General features: G+C 30.5%; 1 protein-coding gene across 1 annotated transcript; it reads right to left on the bottom strand.

Annotated features, from left to right (window-relative positions):
- On the bottom strand, positions 1–3,412 carry LOC139868097 (uncharacterized). The gene is made up of 5 exons (XM_071856435.1): positions 3,029–3,412; positions 2,401–2,857; positions 1,642–2,279; positions 545–1,557; positions 1–469 (listed from the first exon to the last, which is right to left on the bottom strand). Exons 1-5 carry the CDS (start codon positions 3,410–3,412, stop codon positions 1–3), a joined length of 2,961 nt encoding a protein of 986 aa, XP_071712536.1.
- Between the last annotated feature and the right edge of the window lie 15,874 nt (positions 3,413–19,286).

Raw genomic sequence — 19,286 nt, 5'->3', positions numbered from 1 at the left:
TCAAGCAAATAACTCCGCCCAAACTTTAAATGACCATTTGCAATGTAACAAAAGATGATTGGTAGTTTCGGATTCCTCCAAACACCAAACGCACAAGTTCGATTGTGTTGAAGGTAAAATGTGTCTTTTAAGAAGCACATCTTTAACAGGGATACTATTGCGAATTGCGAGCCAATGGAATAACATGACTTTTGACGGGACATTATTACCCCAAACAACTTTTGGCCACGAAGGAGCGATAACCGCGTTTGATTGAACTAAAATACGAATAGCGTCAGAAACCGAATAAGAATTGTTGCTTGAAACAGACCACACGACATGATCATCAGACGATTCATTAAAGACAACATGGGACAACAGTAGCCTCAATTCTTCCTCACGTTTAGAATTATAATAAGAAAGAGGGTGTATTAAGTGAAAAACCCAATTGCTATTACTTGGAAACAGAGGGTTATAAGAATGAAACAAGCTAACAGTTGCAAATTGAAAAAAGGCAAACATCATAAAAGGATGGGAATGCATCCTTAAGTGTACTACCATTTACCCAAATATCGTGCCAAAAAGAGTACAAGCCCCATTGCCTAACTTCCATTTCCAAACATTGGGACCAATAATATCAAGGAGAGAGTTGTCATGTTGTAAATTAATCAAATCCCTCCATATTGGAGAAAGTTGTGCAACTAATAAAGATGAAACGTTGTTTGTTAATTTACCTTGGAAGGAAGATCCGAAAGAAGAAGAAACAATTGATTTCCATAAACATGGCTTGCTAGAATTGAATCGGGCCCACCATTTGCAAAGCATTGTAAGATTTTTGATACGAAGCGGGGTGACACCCAATCCACCCAAGTCTTTGGGTAGACAAACCGTGTCCCATTTAACAAGACAAGTTTTCTTTGTTAAGCAATCGCCTCCCCAAAGAAAATTCCTTCGATGTCTTTCAAGTTGTTTGATGATAGCCACCGGTGCTTTATAAATGGCCATGTAATGAAGTGGAAGATTGGAAAGCACCGCATTGACCATAACTAAACGACCACCAAACGAAAGACATCTTCCTTTCCACCCGGCTAATTTCTTTTTGAACTTTTTAACAATCAGGTCCCACATGGCAACCCTATTAGAAGTTAAACTTATCGGAATACCTAAATATTCCATAGGAAAGGAACCAACTTTGCAATCAAAAATGGCCGAAAAGGAAATCATATCCTCCTTAGAGACATGAATGCCATACATAGTGGTTTTTATGGAATTCATTTGAAGCCCAGATAATTGAAAGAACAACCCCATTGTGTACTTAATATGATTAAGTTCGCGGGCATTAGGTTGTGCAAAAATAATTGTGTCGTCCGCAAATTGGGAATGATTAATGACAAGATTATTCCCAAATTTGCACCCTTCCAAGAAGCCATTGTTCAAATCTCTTGAGAGTAATTTACTCAAAACTTCGGCAATGATGATAAACAAAAAAGAAGACAACGGGTCACCTTGTCGTAAACCACATTGTAAAGAAGCCTCTCGAGATGGTGAACCATTTAAAAGAACCGAGAACCAAATATTCTTAATACACGTTTCAATTCATGAAATGAATTTAGAACCGAAGCCCATATTTTGTAACACTAAAATGAGGAAATCGTGAGAAACACAATCATATGCTTTTGAGAAGTCAATTTTGATCAAAATGAGAGGTTTCTTTTTTGACTTTTCCATGTGAACGACCTCATTAACAACCATAACGCCATCTAAGAGTAGCCTTGAAGGTACGAACCCGTTTTGATTCTCACTAATGATTGACGGGATAACTAGTTTTAATCTATTAGCAAGTGTTTTGGCCAAAATTTTATACGGGGCGTTGATCAAACTTATTGGACGCATTTGTTCAATTACTCTTGCACAATTGGTTTTGGGAATTAATACAATAAAGGAAGAATTGAATCCTTTTGGTAGAGAAGGATGATCATGAAATTGATTGAACACTTCCATGATATTATCTTTTAGAAAATGCCAACTTTTCTTAAAAAATTGCAACGAGAAACCATCTGAGCCCGAATTTTTATTCCCGTCAAAACCTTCAATAACACTTAATATTTCACCATTTGAAAATTGGGATTCAATAGTGTGAATCAAGTGAGCTGGGATTTGGGCCAAATTAAGAGAGGCCCAATCAATGTCAATAAGTAAACTGAGAGAATGAATTGGGGCAAAAAGATTTTCGAAATAAGATACAGCAAATTCTTTAACCGACACAGGGTCGTCGACCCACTGATTATTTATCGACATACCTGCAATATACGAAGATTGGTGGCGAATTCGAGAGACAATATGAAAGAAGCTTTTGTTTTTATCACCCAATCTCAACCAGTGGTATCGAGAATGAAGACGTCGTTTGGATTCAATTCTAACAGTGAGTTGTTTTTTTTATTTTTTTGAGATCAACTAATTCCAGAAGCTCCATGCTAGAAAGATCATGCAATTGGAATGATTTCTTAAGCGCTTTGATTTTAAATTCAACTAACTTGAGGTTGCTTTCATCTTTATCTTGAAAAGAAGAACTCCAGATTTTCAAATCAGACTTTAACAAACGTAATTTTTTGGAAATCTTATACGCTGCCCAACCATCAACATTGTACTCAGACCAAATATTTTCACAGAATCGAATAAAGCCCAGTTTAGAAAACCAAGTATTATTGAAACGATACGGTTTTGGACCCCAATTTGGCAACACCTTTGCCCAAATAATCGGTTTATGGTCAGAACGATCTTGAAGGCTGGATTGTAAAATTACATCGGGCCATAAGAGGGCCCATTTATTATTGATAAGAACCCGATCAATACGAGAAAATTTCCCCAGTGGACCTTCCTAAGTGAAATCATCGTTACATAAAACTTGATCTAATAAGTTGGCTTGAAGAATGAAGTTGTTGAATGAGTCAATACTATTTTGATCAATTGTTTCGCGTACTCTTTCTTCGGGTGCACAAACCGAATTAAAGTCACCCAAAAAACATATTGGACCCGGTCATTTGTTTGCCATATTTGCTAATTGCGACCAAACAAATTGTTTCTTATGTTCAATGTGAGGATCATAAACAGTAACAATGAGCACAACTTGATTATTGGGGAGATACCTCAAAATAGTAGCAATCCAATGCTTACGAGACCAACTTTGGATTAAAGAGAAGAAGTCTAACCTCCATATTGAAAGTAAACCTCTTGAACGTCCACTTGCTTCCATTTCAACCGAATCGAATGCATAGTATTTCCAAATCTCTTTGAGGGTAGTTTGAGAAACAAGTTTCACCATTGTTTCTTGTATTGTTAAGAATTGCAATTGACAACGATTGACCAATGAACCCGCCATTCGACCTCTTAAACCGTTACCAAGGCCGCGGGTATTCCACGAGGCGAGCCTCATGGTTTTGGGTTAATGATGGGGGAATCGTATTCGGCCATGTTTTGCATCATAGCCCCAAAATTGGTCATCTCTTCCTGAAAAGAAAGTTTCTTCCCATCAAATTGACGAGTAGTGTTCTTCATACTTTTTCCTTCACCAATGACATGTTTAATTTCGTTTGATGTATCAAACACACCTGCTAAGCTTGGAATCTGATCAACCCATGTTTGATCTTTTGATTTATTTGTAAGAGAAGCATTAGACTCTGTAGTGTGAATAATAGGATCGGCAGTGTTAGAGACAACACACCTTGCTTTAATTTTTTCACAAGATTCTTTACACCCCTTGTCAATGCACTGATTGGGATTTTTTTTTTTAACAGGACTTGAAGATTTTACAATGGCTGCAAAGGAAGAGGAGGTACCAGGTTTGGGTAAGGATTCGTTTGTGTTGGAAGTTGGGGAGATTTTTGTGGAAAGAGAAACAAGGGTAGGATAGTCATTTAGGTTAAGGCTAAAGGGGACATGTTTCAAGGGAGGGGTAGGGGTTGAAAGTGACTTGTCATTGTTTGTCACATGGTCCACTACATTAACCACACTTTGTACTTTGAAGAGGGAAGATTTGATCTCAATCTCTGCATTCTTGATTACATCCTCTTTTTCTTTTTGTTTTTAATTGCTTTTGACACTTTTTTCATAGAGTTATGGACTACTCTAGGGGTGTTAGCTGAGAATGGTTGGAAACGTTTTTTAGGAGTTTCAAAATTCAAACTCGTGTGCTCAACGTAAACTTCACCCTCCTCAAGATCTGTGACAGGTGGCACCTGTACCTGTGGAGAATTTTCATCTTTGAAGGTTTCAAGGACATCCATAGACAATTTATTATAATCATCAATAATGAAATCATCCACAGTTTCCATAGTATCTTCTTCAAATACTTCTTCAATCCAAAGTTTGCAATAAAACTTGTTTTCGATATTGGCATCAATATATTGTCTAATGATGCCTGGATCACTTGTTTCGATTATAGCTTGAAGCACATCAGGCCTTTGAAGGTTGTGAGATAAAGAATCAACATTAATCATTCTACCAAAGAAAGTAGCCACCTCTATAGTACAGTTAAGAGAACAACAATTATATGGGATTCCTTTGATTGCAATTTTGGTTATCCTTGTAAACTTGTTTAAGTTTTTAGACATTGGGATGACATCTAAGAATTCCATTTCACTAGACGATGGGCCACTTGTCATTTTTTTGTAACTAGGTTCATCTTTGCAACAAACTATATAACCATAATGTCCCCAGGTGGAAACGGATTGAATGATAATGGATCGTTTTTTAAGACACTTAAACAACTTTAGTGCCTTAATTGGCACTCTGTCAACAATTAGGGTAGAGAGGTTTAAACGGCTAGAAATTTCAGTGTTAATTGCAAGGTTAATACGAGGTTTTGTTTGTTTTGGGAAAGAGGTTTTAATGTTGGTTGTTGGACAATTAGCGTTCGAATGAGAATCATACCTAGGGATGATATTGATATTTAATTCTTTTTTGGCGTACCCTGCAAAAAGAAGGTGTCCCTATAACAGCTTACCATTCATAGCTTCGATGACATGAGTGGCTTGTTCCTTATTTTGAAACTTGATGAAAGCGAAGGACCTATCTTGCTTCCAAGATATACCTATAATCGACCCAAACTTGCAAAGGGCATCCTTGATGTTTTGAGGAGTAGTCGAATTTAATAAGTTGCCCAGGAATTCGGTTGATTTTACAGGAAAGGAGTGGTTTGGTGTGTTTGATTTTGGGTATTGATTTTGAGTGAATTGTTGTTGTTTTGGTAAAGGAATTGAATTGGGGAAAGAAGGTTTGAAACTTGGGTTTTTGTGATTCGTTGGGTTTTTGGGAGCATTTTTAGAGAATTATGGTTCAGTCTACTTGTACTCATATCGACATAAATACTTTGTTTTCAACCGGCCTTAAACTAGTTAGTATTAATACGTTCATTGAAAAGTTAATATATTTATTTGGACATTTATTTTGACAAGATTCCTCATTGCCTTAGTAAAACGTATTTTGTTCAATATATATGTAGAATCATATAAGCTTGGAAAACAAGTTCAAACAAAGATATCCAACTACATTGAAAACCAATTTTAAACAAAGATATCCCAATAACTAGATGAGAGTTTTGAATTCGAGGTTGAGTTGTAACAACAAAAATTATTCAAGCTCGAGTTCAGAGGTTGTGAGTTCGGTCTCAAACACATATATGTTTTGAAAACTTGTTCAAAAAGATATCACAATAACTACATGAGAATCATATAAGCTTGGAAAACAAGTTCAAACAAAGATATCCAACTACATTGAAAACCAATTTTAAACAAAGATATCCGAATAACTAGATGAGAGTTGAATTCGAGGTTGAGTTGGAACAACAAAAATTATTCAAGCTCGAGTCCAGAGGTTGTGAGTTCGGTCTCAAACACATATATCTTTTGAAATTATCTAGCGGTGTCGAGCAATCCCTTTAACCAAGAGGTTGTGAGTTTGAGTCTAAAGGTGATCGCTTGTAGAAATTCGTGAAAAATTCATGTAAAGTGTGTGGTTGTGTGCCTTTATAAAGAAATATCTGAGCACAATTTGATGATACTTGACTTGACATAGATTGTTAACCACCTTAGCTCCAATACAACCTTTTTAGACCACTCCCAACGGTTATGTCTCACTCTGCCTTCAAAGCTTTCTGGAGGAAGCCATTTCAGTACTCCATCCTCAAAGCTACCTGGAGGAAGGGGAAAACCGCCCTCATCCAGTCCTCATCCACCACCCTCTGCTCTATCATTTTGTGATCTATTTGAGAATAGAAGTATGTAATTTTTTATTGTACATTTATCTTCAATATTTTGTACTTTAATTAATTAAATAATATTGTAGGTCAAATTTTATGGGTAAGTATGTCAATGATTGTACGAGCTCAGTTCTCATTCAGTTCATGATTGAAGTTTGAGGAAGTATTGAGGTGACGTTAGTGTAACAGTCATTTATTAAGAGGAAACACGTCATGATTGAAAATAGTCTTAACATACCTAGCCGGTGTGAAGACCCGTCCTAATCCATCCGGACGAAGTCCATATTGATTATAAACGATTCACAACAGTTGATTACATCGCGAGGTACTTGACCTCTATATGATACATTTTACAAACATTGCATTCGTTTTTGAAAAGACAATCTTTCATTACATCGAAGGTTGACAGCATGCATACCATTTTATAATATAACTAACTATAATTGACTTAATAATAATCTTGATGAACTCAACGACTCGAATGCAACGTCTTTTGAAATATGTCATAAATGACTCCAAGTAATATCTTTAAAATGAGCAATTGCACAGCGGAAGACTTCTTTCATACCTGAGAATAAACATGCCTTAAAGTGTCAACCAAAAGGTTGGTGAGTTCATTAGTTTAACATAAATAATCATTTCATAATTTTTAATAGACCACAAGATTTCATATTTCCATTTCTCATAAACATACGTCCCATACAGAGAGACAAAAATATCATTCATATGGATTGAACACCTGGTAACCGACATTCACAATATGTATATAAGAATATCCCCATCATTTCGGGATCCTCCTTCGGACATGATATAAATTTTGAAGTACTAAAGCATCCTGTACTTTGGATGGGGCTTATTGGGCCCGATAGATCTATCTTTAGGATTCGCGTCAATTAGGGTGTATGTTCCCTAATTCTTAGATTACCAGACTTAATAAAAAGGGGCATATTCGTTTTCGATCATTCAACCATATAATGTAGTTTCAATTACTTGTGTCTATTTCGTAAAATATTTATAAAAGCAGCGCATGTATTCTCAGTCCCAAAAATATATATTGCAAAAGCATTTAAAAAGGGATTAATGAAACTCACCATACTGTATTTTGTAATAAAAATACATATGACTATATTGAACAATGCAGGGTTTGGCCTTGGATTCACGAACCTAAATCAATTGTGTATATATTAAAACGTATAATCGTAATCGAACAAATATATATATTATTATTATTGATATAATTTTTATATTCGTAACTTTTATATTTCATCATTGATATATATTAATTTTATATATATTTAAAAAATATAACTCTTGTGATGTCATATGTATTAAATATTTTATTTATATTTCATTTGTTTGTTAAGAATAGTAATTATAAAATACTATGATAATATTAGTAGTAATAATAATAATGATAATACTAGTATTAATAATAATGATAATGATATTAATGATTATCATAAGAATAATATTAATGATAGTTTTATTAATAAATCTTATACAAATGTAAATAACAGTTTTAAATGAAAAGTTTAATAATGTTAATTAATAATACTAATGTTTAAAAATGATATCAATACTAATATTAATTAAAATGTTAATAACATTAATAAGCGTAATCATAATAATACTCATAGTAACTAGATGATAAGATTAATAATAATGTTAATAATACTTATATAAAAATATACAAATGATAATAACGTCTTCAATACTTATAAATATAAATATGACACTAGTAATAATAATTATAATTCTACAATCATATTAATAATCCTAATTATAACAATCTTATTACTAATAAAAAAAAATACTTTTGTTACTAATAATCCTAAAATGATACTAATACTAATATTAATGAAAATAATAATAAATTTTATTATTTTCATAATAATAATAATAATCTTAATCTTAATAATAATAATAATAATAACAACTGATAATTACTACTTATTTTGGTGATATTAATAACAATAATAATCATAATTCTAATATTAATAACAATAACAATAATAATCATAACCATAATAATCATATTAATAATAATAACAATAATAAATGACAAGTAAACTACCTTAAAAATAGGACCAAAAAGGAAATTGTGACCCTGTCAGGGTTCGAACCCGAGACCCCTCGCTCAACCACAGAACACCTTAACCATCTGTCCATTCTTATTTTTCTGGAATATATCCCAACACTTGTATATATAAACCCGTATTAAATTTGTTTCATATTCTTCCTCTTCAAGAACTTAATAGAGATTCCTAAATCCTCAAAACAGAAATTTAAATATTTCTAAATAATAATCAATCGATATCAAGTGTTTATTTTTAGTTGAAAACGAAAAAAAACGAAAAAAAAAATAAATAAAAAAAAATTTTAAAAAAAAACACCTGCACAGGTACTGCTCGTCGCATGTGTTATCAAAAAAAAAATTCGATTTTTGATTTTTCCTATGTTTTAGATAAAAGTTGCAACACGAAAAACATTTTAAATCATTTACAGAAACTTCTCAAGTCGTTAATTTATTCGAAAACATCACACAGGAATCAAATTTTAAGATGAACAAGTCATTTAACTTTTGACAAAATAAGTTTGACTCTCAAATTCGAATTTTTTTTGAGGAATTGGATCGCAAAACTTTGCAGAAAGATTGAGTAAAACATTCCTAACACTCTTGCATTTCAAGTTTTTAAAAAGTTAATCGAATTCGAGTTATGGTGTTTTTGGGTTCATCACAGTGATGTCGAGCAAGATAGAATAAAAAATAAAATATATTTACAATTAAAATCTGTTTGAATTGCTTGCAATTGTTAGTAAGGATGTAAAGTGATTGGATTCTGTCCACAACTAGCAGTGATCGATCGTTATATAAATTTGAAGGATTTGACAACTTATTCGATCAGAAGAAAAAAGAAAAAAACACAGATAAAAACAACAAGAAAGAAACAAAAAAAAATAAAGGGGATACCAATGTGTAACTGAATTTGGAAGCTTTCTAGTGATTGAATTGTGATTGGTACGATCTTGAATGCAATACAGTTTAATTGATACAGGAATTTGGATTCTGCTTACAATTATAAAGATACAATTTATTTAAGAATTTTTATTAAAAACTAATAATTAATAATTATAATTATATTACTAATAATAATCTAAATAAAAATAATACTAATTACCTAATATATAAAACTGTATATATCTGCATATGTATATATATATAACTGTATATATATATCTAGTTGTATTTATCCATCTCTATATGTATAACCCTTACACTTATATATATATATATATATATATATATATATATATATATATATATATATATATATATATATATACATATTTATAGATTTAATCCATTTTATTAATAAATATAAATATAATAATAATAATGGTACTCTTAATATTATAACTAATAGTAATGCAAATATAATAGCGATAATAATAATATTGCTATTAATGATAATGATGTTAATTACCATAAAATGTATAACAATAATATCGAAAGTAATGATAATGCTATTAATATATATCAATTATATTCAAACTTGTAATTTAATATAATACCATTTATTATTTATGTAATATTATATTATATGATTACATTTGCTGAATAGTTAATATACATTTTATATATATTTAATAGAGATCATAGATTTATAATAACATATACATATTTATATTTATTAACAGTACTTAATTGTTCTAGTTGTTATTTTACATTTTAAATTCTAATTATTTAAAGTATACTTTATTAACTCAAGATATTATATATTCTTATATTTATATTCATATAATATTTACATATTTATTTATAAATAATTGTTCGTGAATCGTCGGGAATAGTCAAAATGTAATTGGTTACTTAAATGTAGTTCCAAAACTTTTTGAGACTCAATATTATAGACTTTGCTTATCGTGTCGGAAACATATAAAGATTAAAGTTTAAATTTGGTCGAAAATTCCCGGGTTATCACAGTACCTACCCGTTAAAGAAATTTCGTCCCGAAATTTGAGTGAGGTCATCATGGCTAACAATAAAAATGTTTTCATGACGAATATGGGTTGATAAATAGAGTTTTATTATCATTGAGTAATATGGATAAAATGATTCGATTAATTGAAGCGTATGAATGAAGTTATCACAAAAGATCGAGATGAAAAAATGGAGATTTTCCATAACTTTTGACGTAGTCGCGATTGAATTTAGAAAATAAGATGCGTCTTAACTTTTGACAGAGTCAGGGTTGAATTCCGGAATTCAAGGGATTTAAAGAAAATCTTCGAAATCTAAAAGATTTGATTCTTCGGCGAGTAGGAAAATTAAGATCTCTATAATTAAATACGGTGATCTGCCTCGATTTCTCCATCTGATATTTCCCTTATAAATTTACCTTTTCCGTTCCATTAGTTTCCACCACTTCTATGCCTTCTTTCTCAGTTCATATATCCAAAAGATTATAATAATGCTTAATCCGGTTCTGATCCTTGTCCTCATCCTTATTATCGCAACAATTATTCTTCTTTTCCAACTTCCACCAGAGGAATCTGCTTACTTCTACTTTGCCCTTGGGGTTATAGTACTTATAATTCTCCCGTATCTTTATGTTGCGATAAACATTGATATACACGGTTTGTAATTTAGGTGTTGTTATCGGGCTTTATATCTTTCCTTATATTTCAATGTCCCTATATCTGTTTTCTATAATCATTGTCATCCACAGTTAATACTCCTTCCTCTTTGCTGCGATTTATACTCCAATTTCTATTTCTTTTGGAGCTTTGTCCCTTCGTTTCTTCTTTTTATGATTGGACATCTCTTGTAATGGTCCAGAATTCGTAAGTATGGAGTTTCGAATGAATATAATGTTCTAAACAAGAAAGAACGTAATAACACGATTTGATTTGTCAAATTACCAGAGTCACTGAGAATAGAACTATCAAGAATATATTTTCTTGATATGTTCAGAAGTTAATCAGAATGAAAGAGCTATGTAACATGTCACATGATGACGTTATAATCTGTGAATCATCATGTTTCATTTAGAAACTCAACATGACTTACTGTAATATAATCACGTTGTTCAAGTGTCATTATATTATACTAACTCATGCATCAGTTCCCAACATTACTTCAATAACATTCATATTTTTAAGCTTGAAAGTTTACAGAATATAGAAACTAACAGTTTCTATATGATGTAACACTGATATCAGGAAGAGATTAATAATTTCAGATAAGAATAGTTATGAAAATATCTTCAGAAATATGGAGGATATTTATAATGAAAGCTACGATGATAACTTGGAATTTCTAATATCAATGGACGATGAAAAAGATTTATCCGTAAGGGTTTTAGAGTAAGGAGCAAAATATTCGCTAAAGACTTCAGCAGGCATTGAATCTTTTGGATTCTTTGAAGTCAAACTTATTCTTTGTGATTTGTCCACGACTTCCTTCATAGTTTCGCATAATCCGCTTTTCGGTACTAAATTTTCTATTGAATGTTTCCAATATAATGATACATAGGAAGCACGAAGAGGTATATAATTTCGGACGAGAATATTTATGAAAATATCCTCAGAAATATCGAAGATATTGATGATGATATTTTGAAATTTCTAAGTTCGATGGTTGATGGAGAAAGATTTTCCGCAAGATTTTAACATGAGTACTGAGCAAGATATTCATTGAAGGTTTCATCGAATTCAGAATTACCTGAATTCTTTGAATATAGGGTATGGTCCTTGTATTTGTCCTTGTTCTCCTTCGTGGTTAGCTCAATCCGTTTTCCAGTTCCAACTTTTCTGAGCTTTTCCAGCATACTATTCTTTATCATCAAACTTCCAATGATTAAGGTAGTTTACGGTTGTCTATGGGTTCTGCTGCTTCATTCAGCTTTTTCAACATTCAGAGTATTGGTTTGTGACTGAGTGCTTTTCAGAATTTCAGAATGAGAGGTCATAATTCTAAAAGATAAATGTCATACATAAAACTGTTGATGTAGATATGCTGTGAGTTTTCAAAGTACTGATTGCTGACTCCCAATAATTGGTATGGCAGTTCTCGTTACAGAACGGATGAGTATATGATACGGTATTAATGAACAAATATATTGATTTATCGAAGTGACTTTCGTCAAATAGTAGTGAAGTTGCTGGTACATTTACTATTAATGTGGTGGAATTTAAACAGCTCCCCGGTAACGATGATGAAAGGTAAACTTATATATCAAAGTTATAATAAGACTTATTCGAATGAAAGGTCGATGTACTAGCTGGAGCTGTGACAAAATTTGCTACTTTGAAAAGGGATCGCAAAGTTATTTTTGCTAATAAATGCCAAAGGATCTGACGCGGCTACGTGTTAAACTTTTACTCAGTTGCTGAGAGTTTCTCAGGTGCATAACTAGATGCATAAATCTTTTCTTCTGTAGATGAAGTGCGGTTGATTCATCCTCTTGATTGAGGTGCTTTCAAGAATCATGAAATGTTTGAACGCAGATTGTAATCGTCAAGATACAAATGTGGTTTAAGATGAAATCAAGTGGCAAACTTGAAGAATGTTTAGTTTCATATGTTATAATCAATATTTTAATTCCTTTTAATTATCCAATGTTATTAGTCCACATTCGATAGTCCACAGTAACAGCCCAATAATTCATATATAATTTAATATACAATATTCGAATTACTTAATACGTGTCGTGACCCGTATACGTCTCAGACTCGATCACAACTCAAAGTATATATATTATTTGAGGATCAACCTCAACCCTGTATAGAGAACTCGATCATTACTGCATATAGAGTTTCTATGGTGATTCTAAATAATATATATAGATGCGTCGATATGATATGTCAAAATCTTGTATACGTGTCCCGATATTTAAAGTGCGTAAAATAAAAAAAATAAAAAATAAATGACGAATATTAAAGTGCGTAAAGTAAATAACAGAAATTAAATGACATTTAAATAAAATTGCGAGAATTAAAATTACGATAAAATAAATTGCGATAATTAAATTGCGATAAATAAAATGTAATATGAAATTAACAGTTAGCTAGGAACAGTTAGCTAGGATTTTGTTAGCGTGGTTTCTTAACAAAATTTCATATTGTCAATTAGTCTGTTTCTAATCAATTTTTATTGTGTCCATTATTTCTTCATTATGCCACTTGTTGGATTCTGATAGGTCAAAATCCAAATATAAAATTGAATGAAAATGGTTGTTTTGTGGTGAACGGATTCGTATATCTGTGATTGTAAATAGGATAGTAAATGATTGTTGAATCAGATTCGAAGAATGTACAATGTAACTTATTAATGTGAAATTTAAATATTCCTCGGGTATTACCTACCCGTTAAAATATTTTCACCATTAACAGTTTGTACAAGAGAATTTTTAATTACAATCTTTATGAGAACATATATACATATATATTTTCTTCAGATGTATTCATGGATTTAATGAGTAAATATGATATTAAACTCATTTGCTTTTCGGTTAGAACTAGAATAAATAATCTCTAAAACTTTAGAGATTACATATTCGCCATGTCGAACGAAGATAAATGAGATAGAATGATACGTAGAACGAAGATCATACTCAAAGTACAAATGATGATATTGAAGCATGGATTGTTGATGGTACTGGTGTTGTTATTGATGGTACTGTTGGTGTTGGTGATGTTGCTGAAGCTGGTACATTTTGAACCATATTCTCCGAATTGATTATTCGAGCGCGAAGTTCGTTGACTTATTACTCCAGGATGATTGTCGGTCGGAACGAGCGGATGAATAAGGTTTAGAATTGTGGATAGAATATAATCTTGTCGAGTTACCCTGGAAATGAGACTGAAAATGGTGTCTCGAACAGATTCGCCGGTAAACGCTTCAGGTTCATTGTCAAGAGGTGAATTCGATTGGTGGAAGGGATCGCCTTTTTCGCGTCTCCATTGATTAGGTCGACTACGGACTCATCAGATGAATTGGAGATGGATGATTGATTGATTCATTCTGGTGACACTGCTTTCGGAGCTTAGGTGAACATCCATGTCGGAATAGCTGTCGGAATAACTATCGGAATAGCTATCAAAATCTGAGGGACTCGAACTTGTTGAGGGATTCATCTCGTACGATCAGATGAAGGATTTTTGATAAGAAATAGATTATAGGATATAGATTAGTACTCTGCAATACATAATTTACATATGTATATATAATACTAAAATCCCATAAGTTACAGAGGAATCTACGGAAGTTGTCAGGCAAAGTCTACAGTAACAGATATGCTAAGATATGAATTAGCAGATACACTAAGATACGAATTTTGTCTATACACTATTCATGCAATCATTGCAGTAATATGTGTCTAGACTAAGAATGATAAGCAAGTAATTTCCTAAGGATGATAAACAGATGATTTCCTACAAAAATGATAAGCAAAACTTTTGACATGCAGACACGGTCGAAGTCCAGACTAATGCCTCCTAACGACTTATCAGTTAGACACACTAATGCAGACCTGGTTCGCTAAGACCTCTGCTCTGATACCAATTGTGAAGACCCGTCCTAATCCATCCGGACGAAGTCCATATCGATTATAAACGATTCACAACAGTTGATTACATCGTGAGGTACTTGACATCTATATGATATATTTTACAAACATTGCATTCGTTTTTGAAAAGACAATCTTTCATTACATAGAAGGTTGATATCATGCATACCATTTTATAATATAACTAACTATAATTGACTTAATAATAATCTTGATGAACTCAACGACTCGAATGCAATGTCTTTTGAAATATGTCATAAATGACTCCAAGTAATATCTTTAAAATGAGCAATTGCACAGCGGAAGACTTCTTTCATACCTGAGAATAAACATGCCTTAAAGTGTCAACCAAAAGGTTGGTGAGTTCATTAGTTTAACATAAATAATCATTTCATAATTTTTAATAGACCACAAGATTTCATATTTCCATTTCTCATAAACATACGTCCCATACATAGAGACAAAAATATCATTCATATGGATTGAACACCTGGTAACCAACATTCACAATATGTATATAAGAATATCCCCATCATTCCGGGATCCTCCTTCGGACATGATATAAATTTTGAAGTACTAAAGCATCCTGTACTTTGGATGGGGCTTATTGGGCCCGATAGATCTATCTTTAGGATTCGCGTCAATTAGGGTGTCTGTTCCCTAATTCTTAGATTACCCGACTTAATAAAAAGGGGCATATTCGTTTTCGATCATTCAACCATATAATGTAGTTTCAATTACTTGTGTCTATTTCGTAAAACATTTATAAAAGCAGCGCATGTATTCTCAGTCCCAAAAATATATATTGCAAAAGCATTTAAAAAGGGATTAATGAAACTCACCATACTGTATTTTGTAATAAAAATACATATGACTATATTGAACAATGCAGGGTTTGGCCTTGGATTCACGAACCTAAATCAATTGTGTATATATTAAAACGTATAATCGTAATCGAACAAATATATATATTATTATTATTGATATAATTTTTATATTCGTAACTTTTATATTTCATCATTGATATATATTTATTTTATATATATTTAAAAAATATAACTCTTGTGATGTCATATGTATTAAATATTTTATTTATATTTCATTTGTTTGTTAAGAATAGTAATTATAAAATACTATGATAATATTAGTAGTAATAATAATAATGATAATACTAGTATTAATAATAATGATAATGATATTAATGATTATCATAAGAATAATATTAATGATAGTTTTATTAATAAATCTTATACAAATGTAAATAACAGTTTTTAAATGAAAAGTTTAATAATGTTAATTAATAATACTAATGTTTAAAAATGATATCAATACTAATATTAATTAAAATGTTAATAACATTAATAAGCGTAATCATAATAATACTCATAGTACCTAGATGATAAGATTAATAATAATGTTAATAATACTTATATAAAAATATACAAATGATAATAACGTCTTCAATACTTATAAATATAAATATGACACTAGTAATAATAATTATAATTCTACAATCATATTAATAATCCTAATTATAACAATCTTATTACTAATAAAAAAAAATACTTTTGTTACTAATAATCCTAAAATGATACTAATACTAATATTAATGAAAATAATAATAAATTTTATTATTTTCATAATAATAATAATAATCTTAATCTTAATCATAATAATAATAATAACAACTGATAATTACTACTTATTTTGGTGATATTAATAACAATAATAATCATAATCTAATATTAATAACAATAACAATAATAATCATAACCATAATAATCATATTAATAATAATAACAATAATAAATGTCAAGTAAACTACCTTAAAAATCGGACCAAAAAGGAAATTGTGACCCTGTCAAGGTTCGAACCCGAGACCCCTCGCTCAACCACATAACACCTTAACCATCTGTCCATTCTTATTTTTCTGGAATATATCCCAACACTTGTATATATAAACCCGTATTAAATTTGTTTCATATTCTTCCTCTTCAAGAACTTAATCGATCCAGAGATTCCTAAATCCTCAAAACAGAAATTTAAATATTTCTAAATAATAATCAATCGATATCAAGTGTTTATTTTTAGTTGAAAACGAAAAAAAAATAAATAAATAAAAAATTTAAAAAAAACACCTGCACAGGTACTGCTCGTCGCATGTGTTATCAAAAAAAAAATCGATTTTTTATTTTTACTCTGTTTTAGATAAAAGTTGCAACACGAAAAACATTTTAAATCATTTACAGAAACTTCTCAAGTCGTTAATTTATTCGAAAACATCACACAGGAATCAAATTTTAAGATGAACAAGTCGTTTGACTTTTGACAAAATAAGTTTGACTCTCAAATTCGAATTTGTTTTGAGGAATTGGATCGTAAAACGTTGCAGAAAGATTGAGTAAAACATTCCTAACACTTCTGCAATTCTAGTTTTTAAAAAGTTAATCGAATTCGAGTTATGGTGTTTTTGGGTTCATCACAGTGATGTCGAGCAAGATAGAATAAAAAATAAAATATATTTACAATTAAAATCTGTTTGAATTGCTTGCAATTGTTAGTAAGGATGTAAAGTGATTGGATTCTGTCCACAACTAGCAGTGATCGATCGTTATATAAATTTGAAGGATTTGACAACTTATTCGATCAGAAGAAAAAAAAAACACAGATAAAAACAACAAGAAAGAAACAAAAAATAATAATAAAGGGGATACCAATGTGTAACTGAATTTGGAAGCTTTCTAGTGATTGAATTGTGATTGGTACGATCTTGAATGCAATACAGTTTAATTGATACAGGAATTTGGATTCTGCTTACAATTATAAAGATACAATTTATTTAAGAATTTTTATTAAAATCTAATAATTAATAATTATAATTATATTACTAATAATAATCTAAATAAAAATAATACTGATTACCTAATATATAAAACTGTATATATCTGCATATGTATATATATATATATATATATATATATATATAACTGTATATATATATCTAGTTGTATTTATCCATCTCTATATGTATAACCCTTACACTTATATATATATATATATATATATATATATATATATATATATATATATATATATATATATATATATATAGATTTAATCCATTTTATTAATAAATATAAATATAATAATAATACTGATACTCTTAATATTATAACTAATAGTAATGCAAATATAATAGCGATAATAATAATATTGCTATTAATAATAATGATGTTAATTACCATAAAATGTATAACAATAATATCGAAAGTAATGATAATGCTATTAATATATATCAATTATATTCAAACTTGTAATTTAATATAATACCATTTATTATTTATGTAATATTATATTATATGATTACATTTGCTGAATAGTTAATATACATTTTATATATATTTAATAGAGATCATAGATTTATAATAACATATACATATTTATATTTATTAACAGTACTTAATTGTTCTAGTTGTTATTTTACATTTTAAATTCTAATTATTTAAAGTATACTTTATTAACTCAAGATATTATATATTCTTATATTTATATTCATATAATATTTACATATTTATTTATAAATAATTGTTCGTGAATCGTCGGGAATAGTCAAAAGGTAATTGGTTACTTGAATGTAGTTCCAAAACTTTTTGACACTCAATATTATAGACTTTGCTTATCGTGTCGGAAACATATAAAGATTAAAGTTTAAATTTGGTCGAAAATTCCCGGGTCATCACAGCCGGTAGATAACAAATAGAATTACCTGGATGGTATAATTCATTTAGTACCTTTTCCATACACATACTACCAAGATTAGTTCATATGCATGTATTAGCTTGTGTAACATTGCAAGATAGTCTAGTGGGTGAGGTCTTGATATCCTCACAATAAGTCTTAAAGTTCAAACCTTACTAGTAACGCATATTTGGTGGCTTGGAAAAAGGGTTAAAATGGATCATAAAATAACATGATTAAGTCACGTACATCTGATTAAAATTACTTTCTTTCATCGGATGATCTGAGTAAAATTACTTTCTTTCATCGGGTGATATGAACATGAAAAATATATATATTTCGTTTATACGTTTACCGAGTATTAATTGTGTAGCAATTCAGATGCAAGTATTTATACGATGCACGTATAGTTGCAATTCAATGTGTTTATTTCGAAAACAACCCTTTTATATCAATATAGTTCATCATTTTGCTGATTGTATAATTTGAAGCTTCCCTCGCGATGACTTCAGAGTACACACGAAGCAGGTAGTCGCCTTGAATACAGTCGGCTCGCAAAGCGAGAAGATAATTAGTTATAAAAAAGAATTTATTAATTTCCTCATTTCTTTATAGGTTGGCACGTAATTACTATTGGATGGTTTCAACGGGTCCTTTGAACTGTTAATCTTTTAATCGTTTTGGTAAAGGACTATAGGTTAGGTTTGGATTTACGGTCCGTTGAATGGTCCTAGGCTCCTAGC

The sequence above is a fragment of the Rutidosis leptorrhynchoides genome, chromosome 9, assembly GCF_046630445.1.
Source record: "Rutidosis leptorrhynchoides isolate AG116_Rl617_1_P2 chromosome 9, CSIRO_AGI_Rlap_v1, whole genome shotgun sequence".
Lineage (NCBI taxonomy): Eukaryota > Viridiplantae > Streptophyta > Magnoliopsida > Asterales > Asteraceae > Rutidosis > Rutidosis leptorrhynchoides.
Note: the sequence above shows the minus strand (reverse complement) of the source record. Positions and strands in the feature narration are given on the sequence as shown.

Coding starts and splice junctions, on each gene's coding strand:
- LOC139868097 (XM_071856435.1), bottom strand. CDS start 3,412: ATGAGGCTCGCCTCGTGGAATACCCGCGGCCTTGGTAACGGTTTAAGA. Junction 1,558..1,641: donor TCTCAAAAGCATATGATTGT/GTTTCTCACGAT, acceptor ACGTGTATTAAG/AATATTTGGTTCTCGGTTCT. Junction 470..544: donor CTTTTTGGCACGATATTTGG/GTAAATGGTAGT, acceptor TGCAACTGTTAG/CTTGTTTCATTCTTATAACC.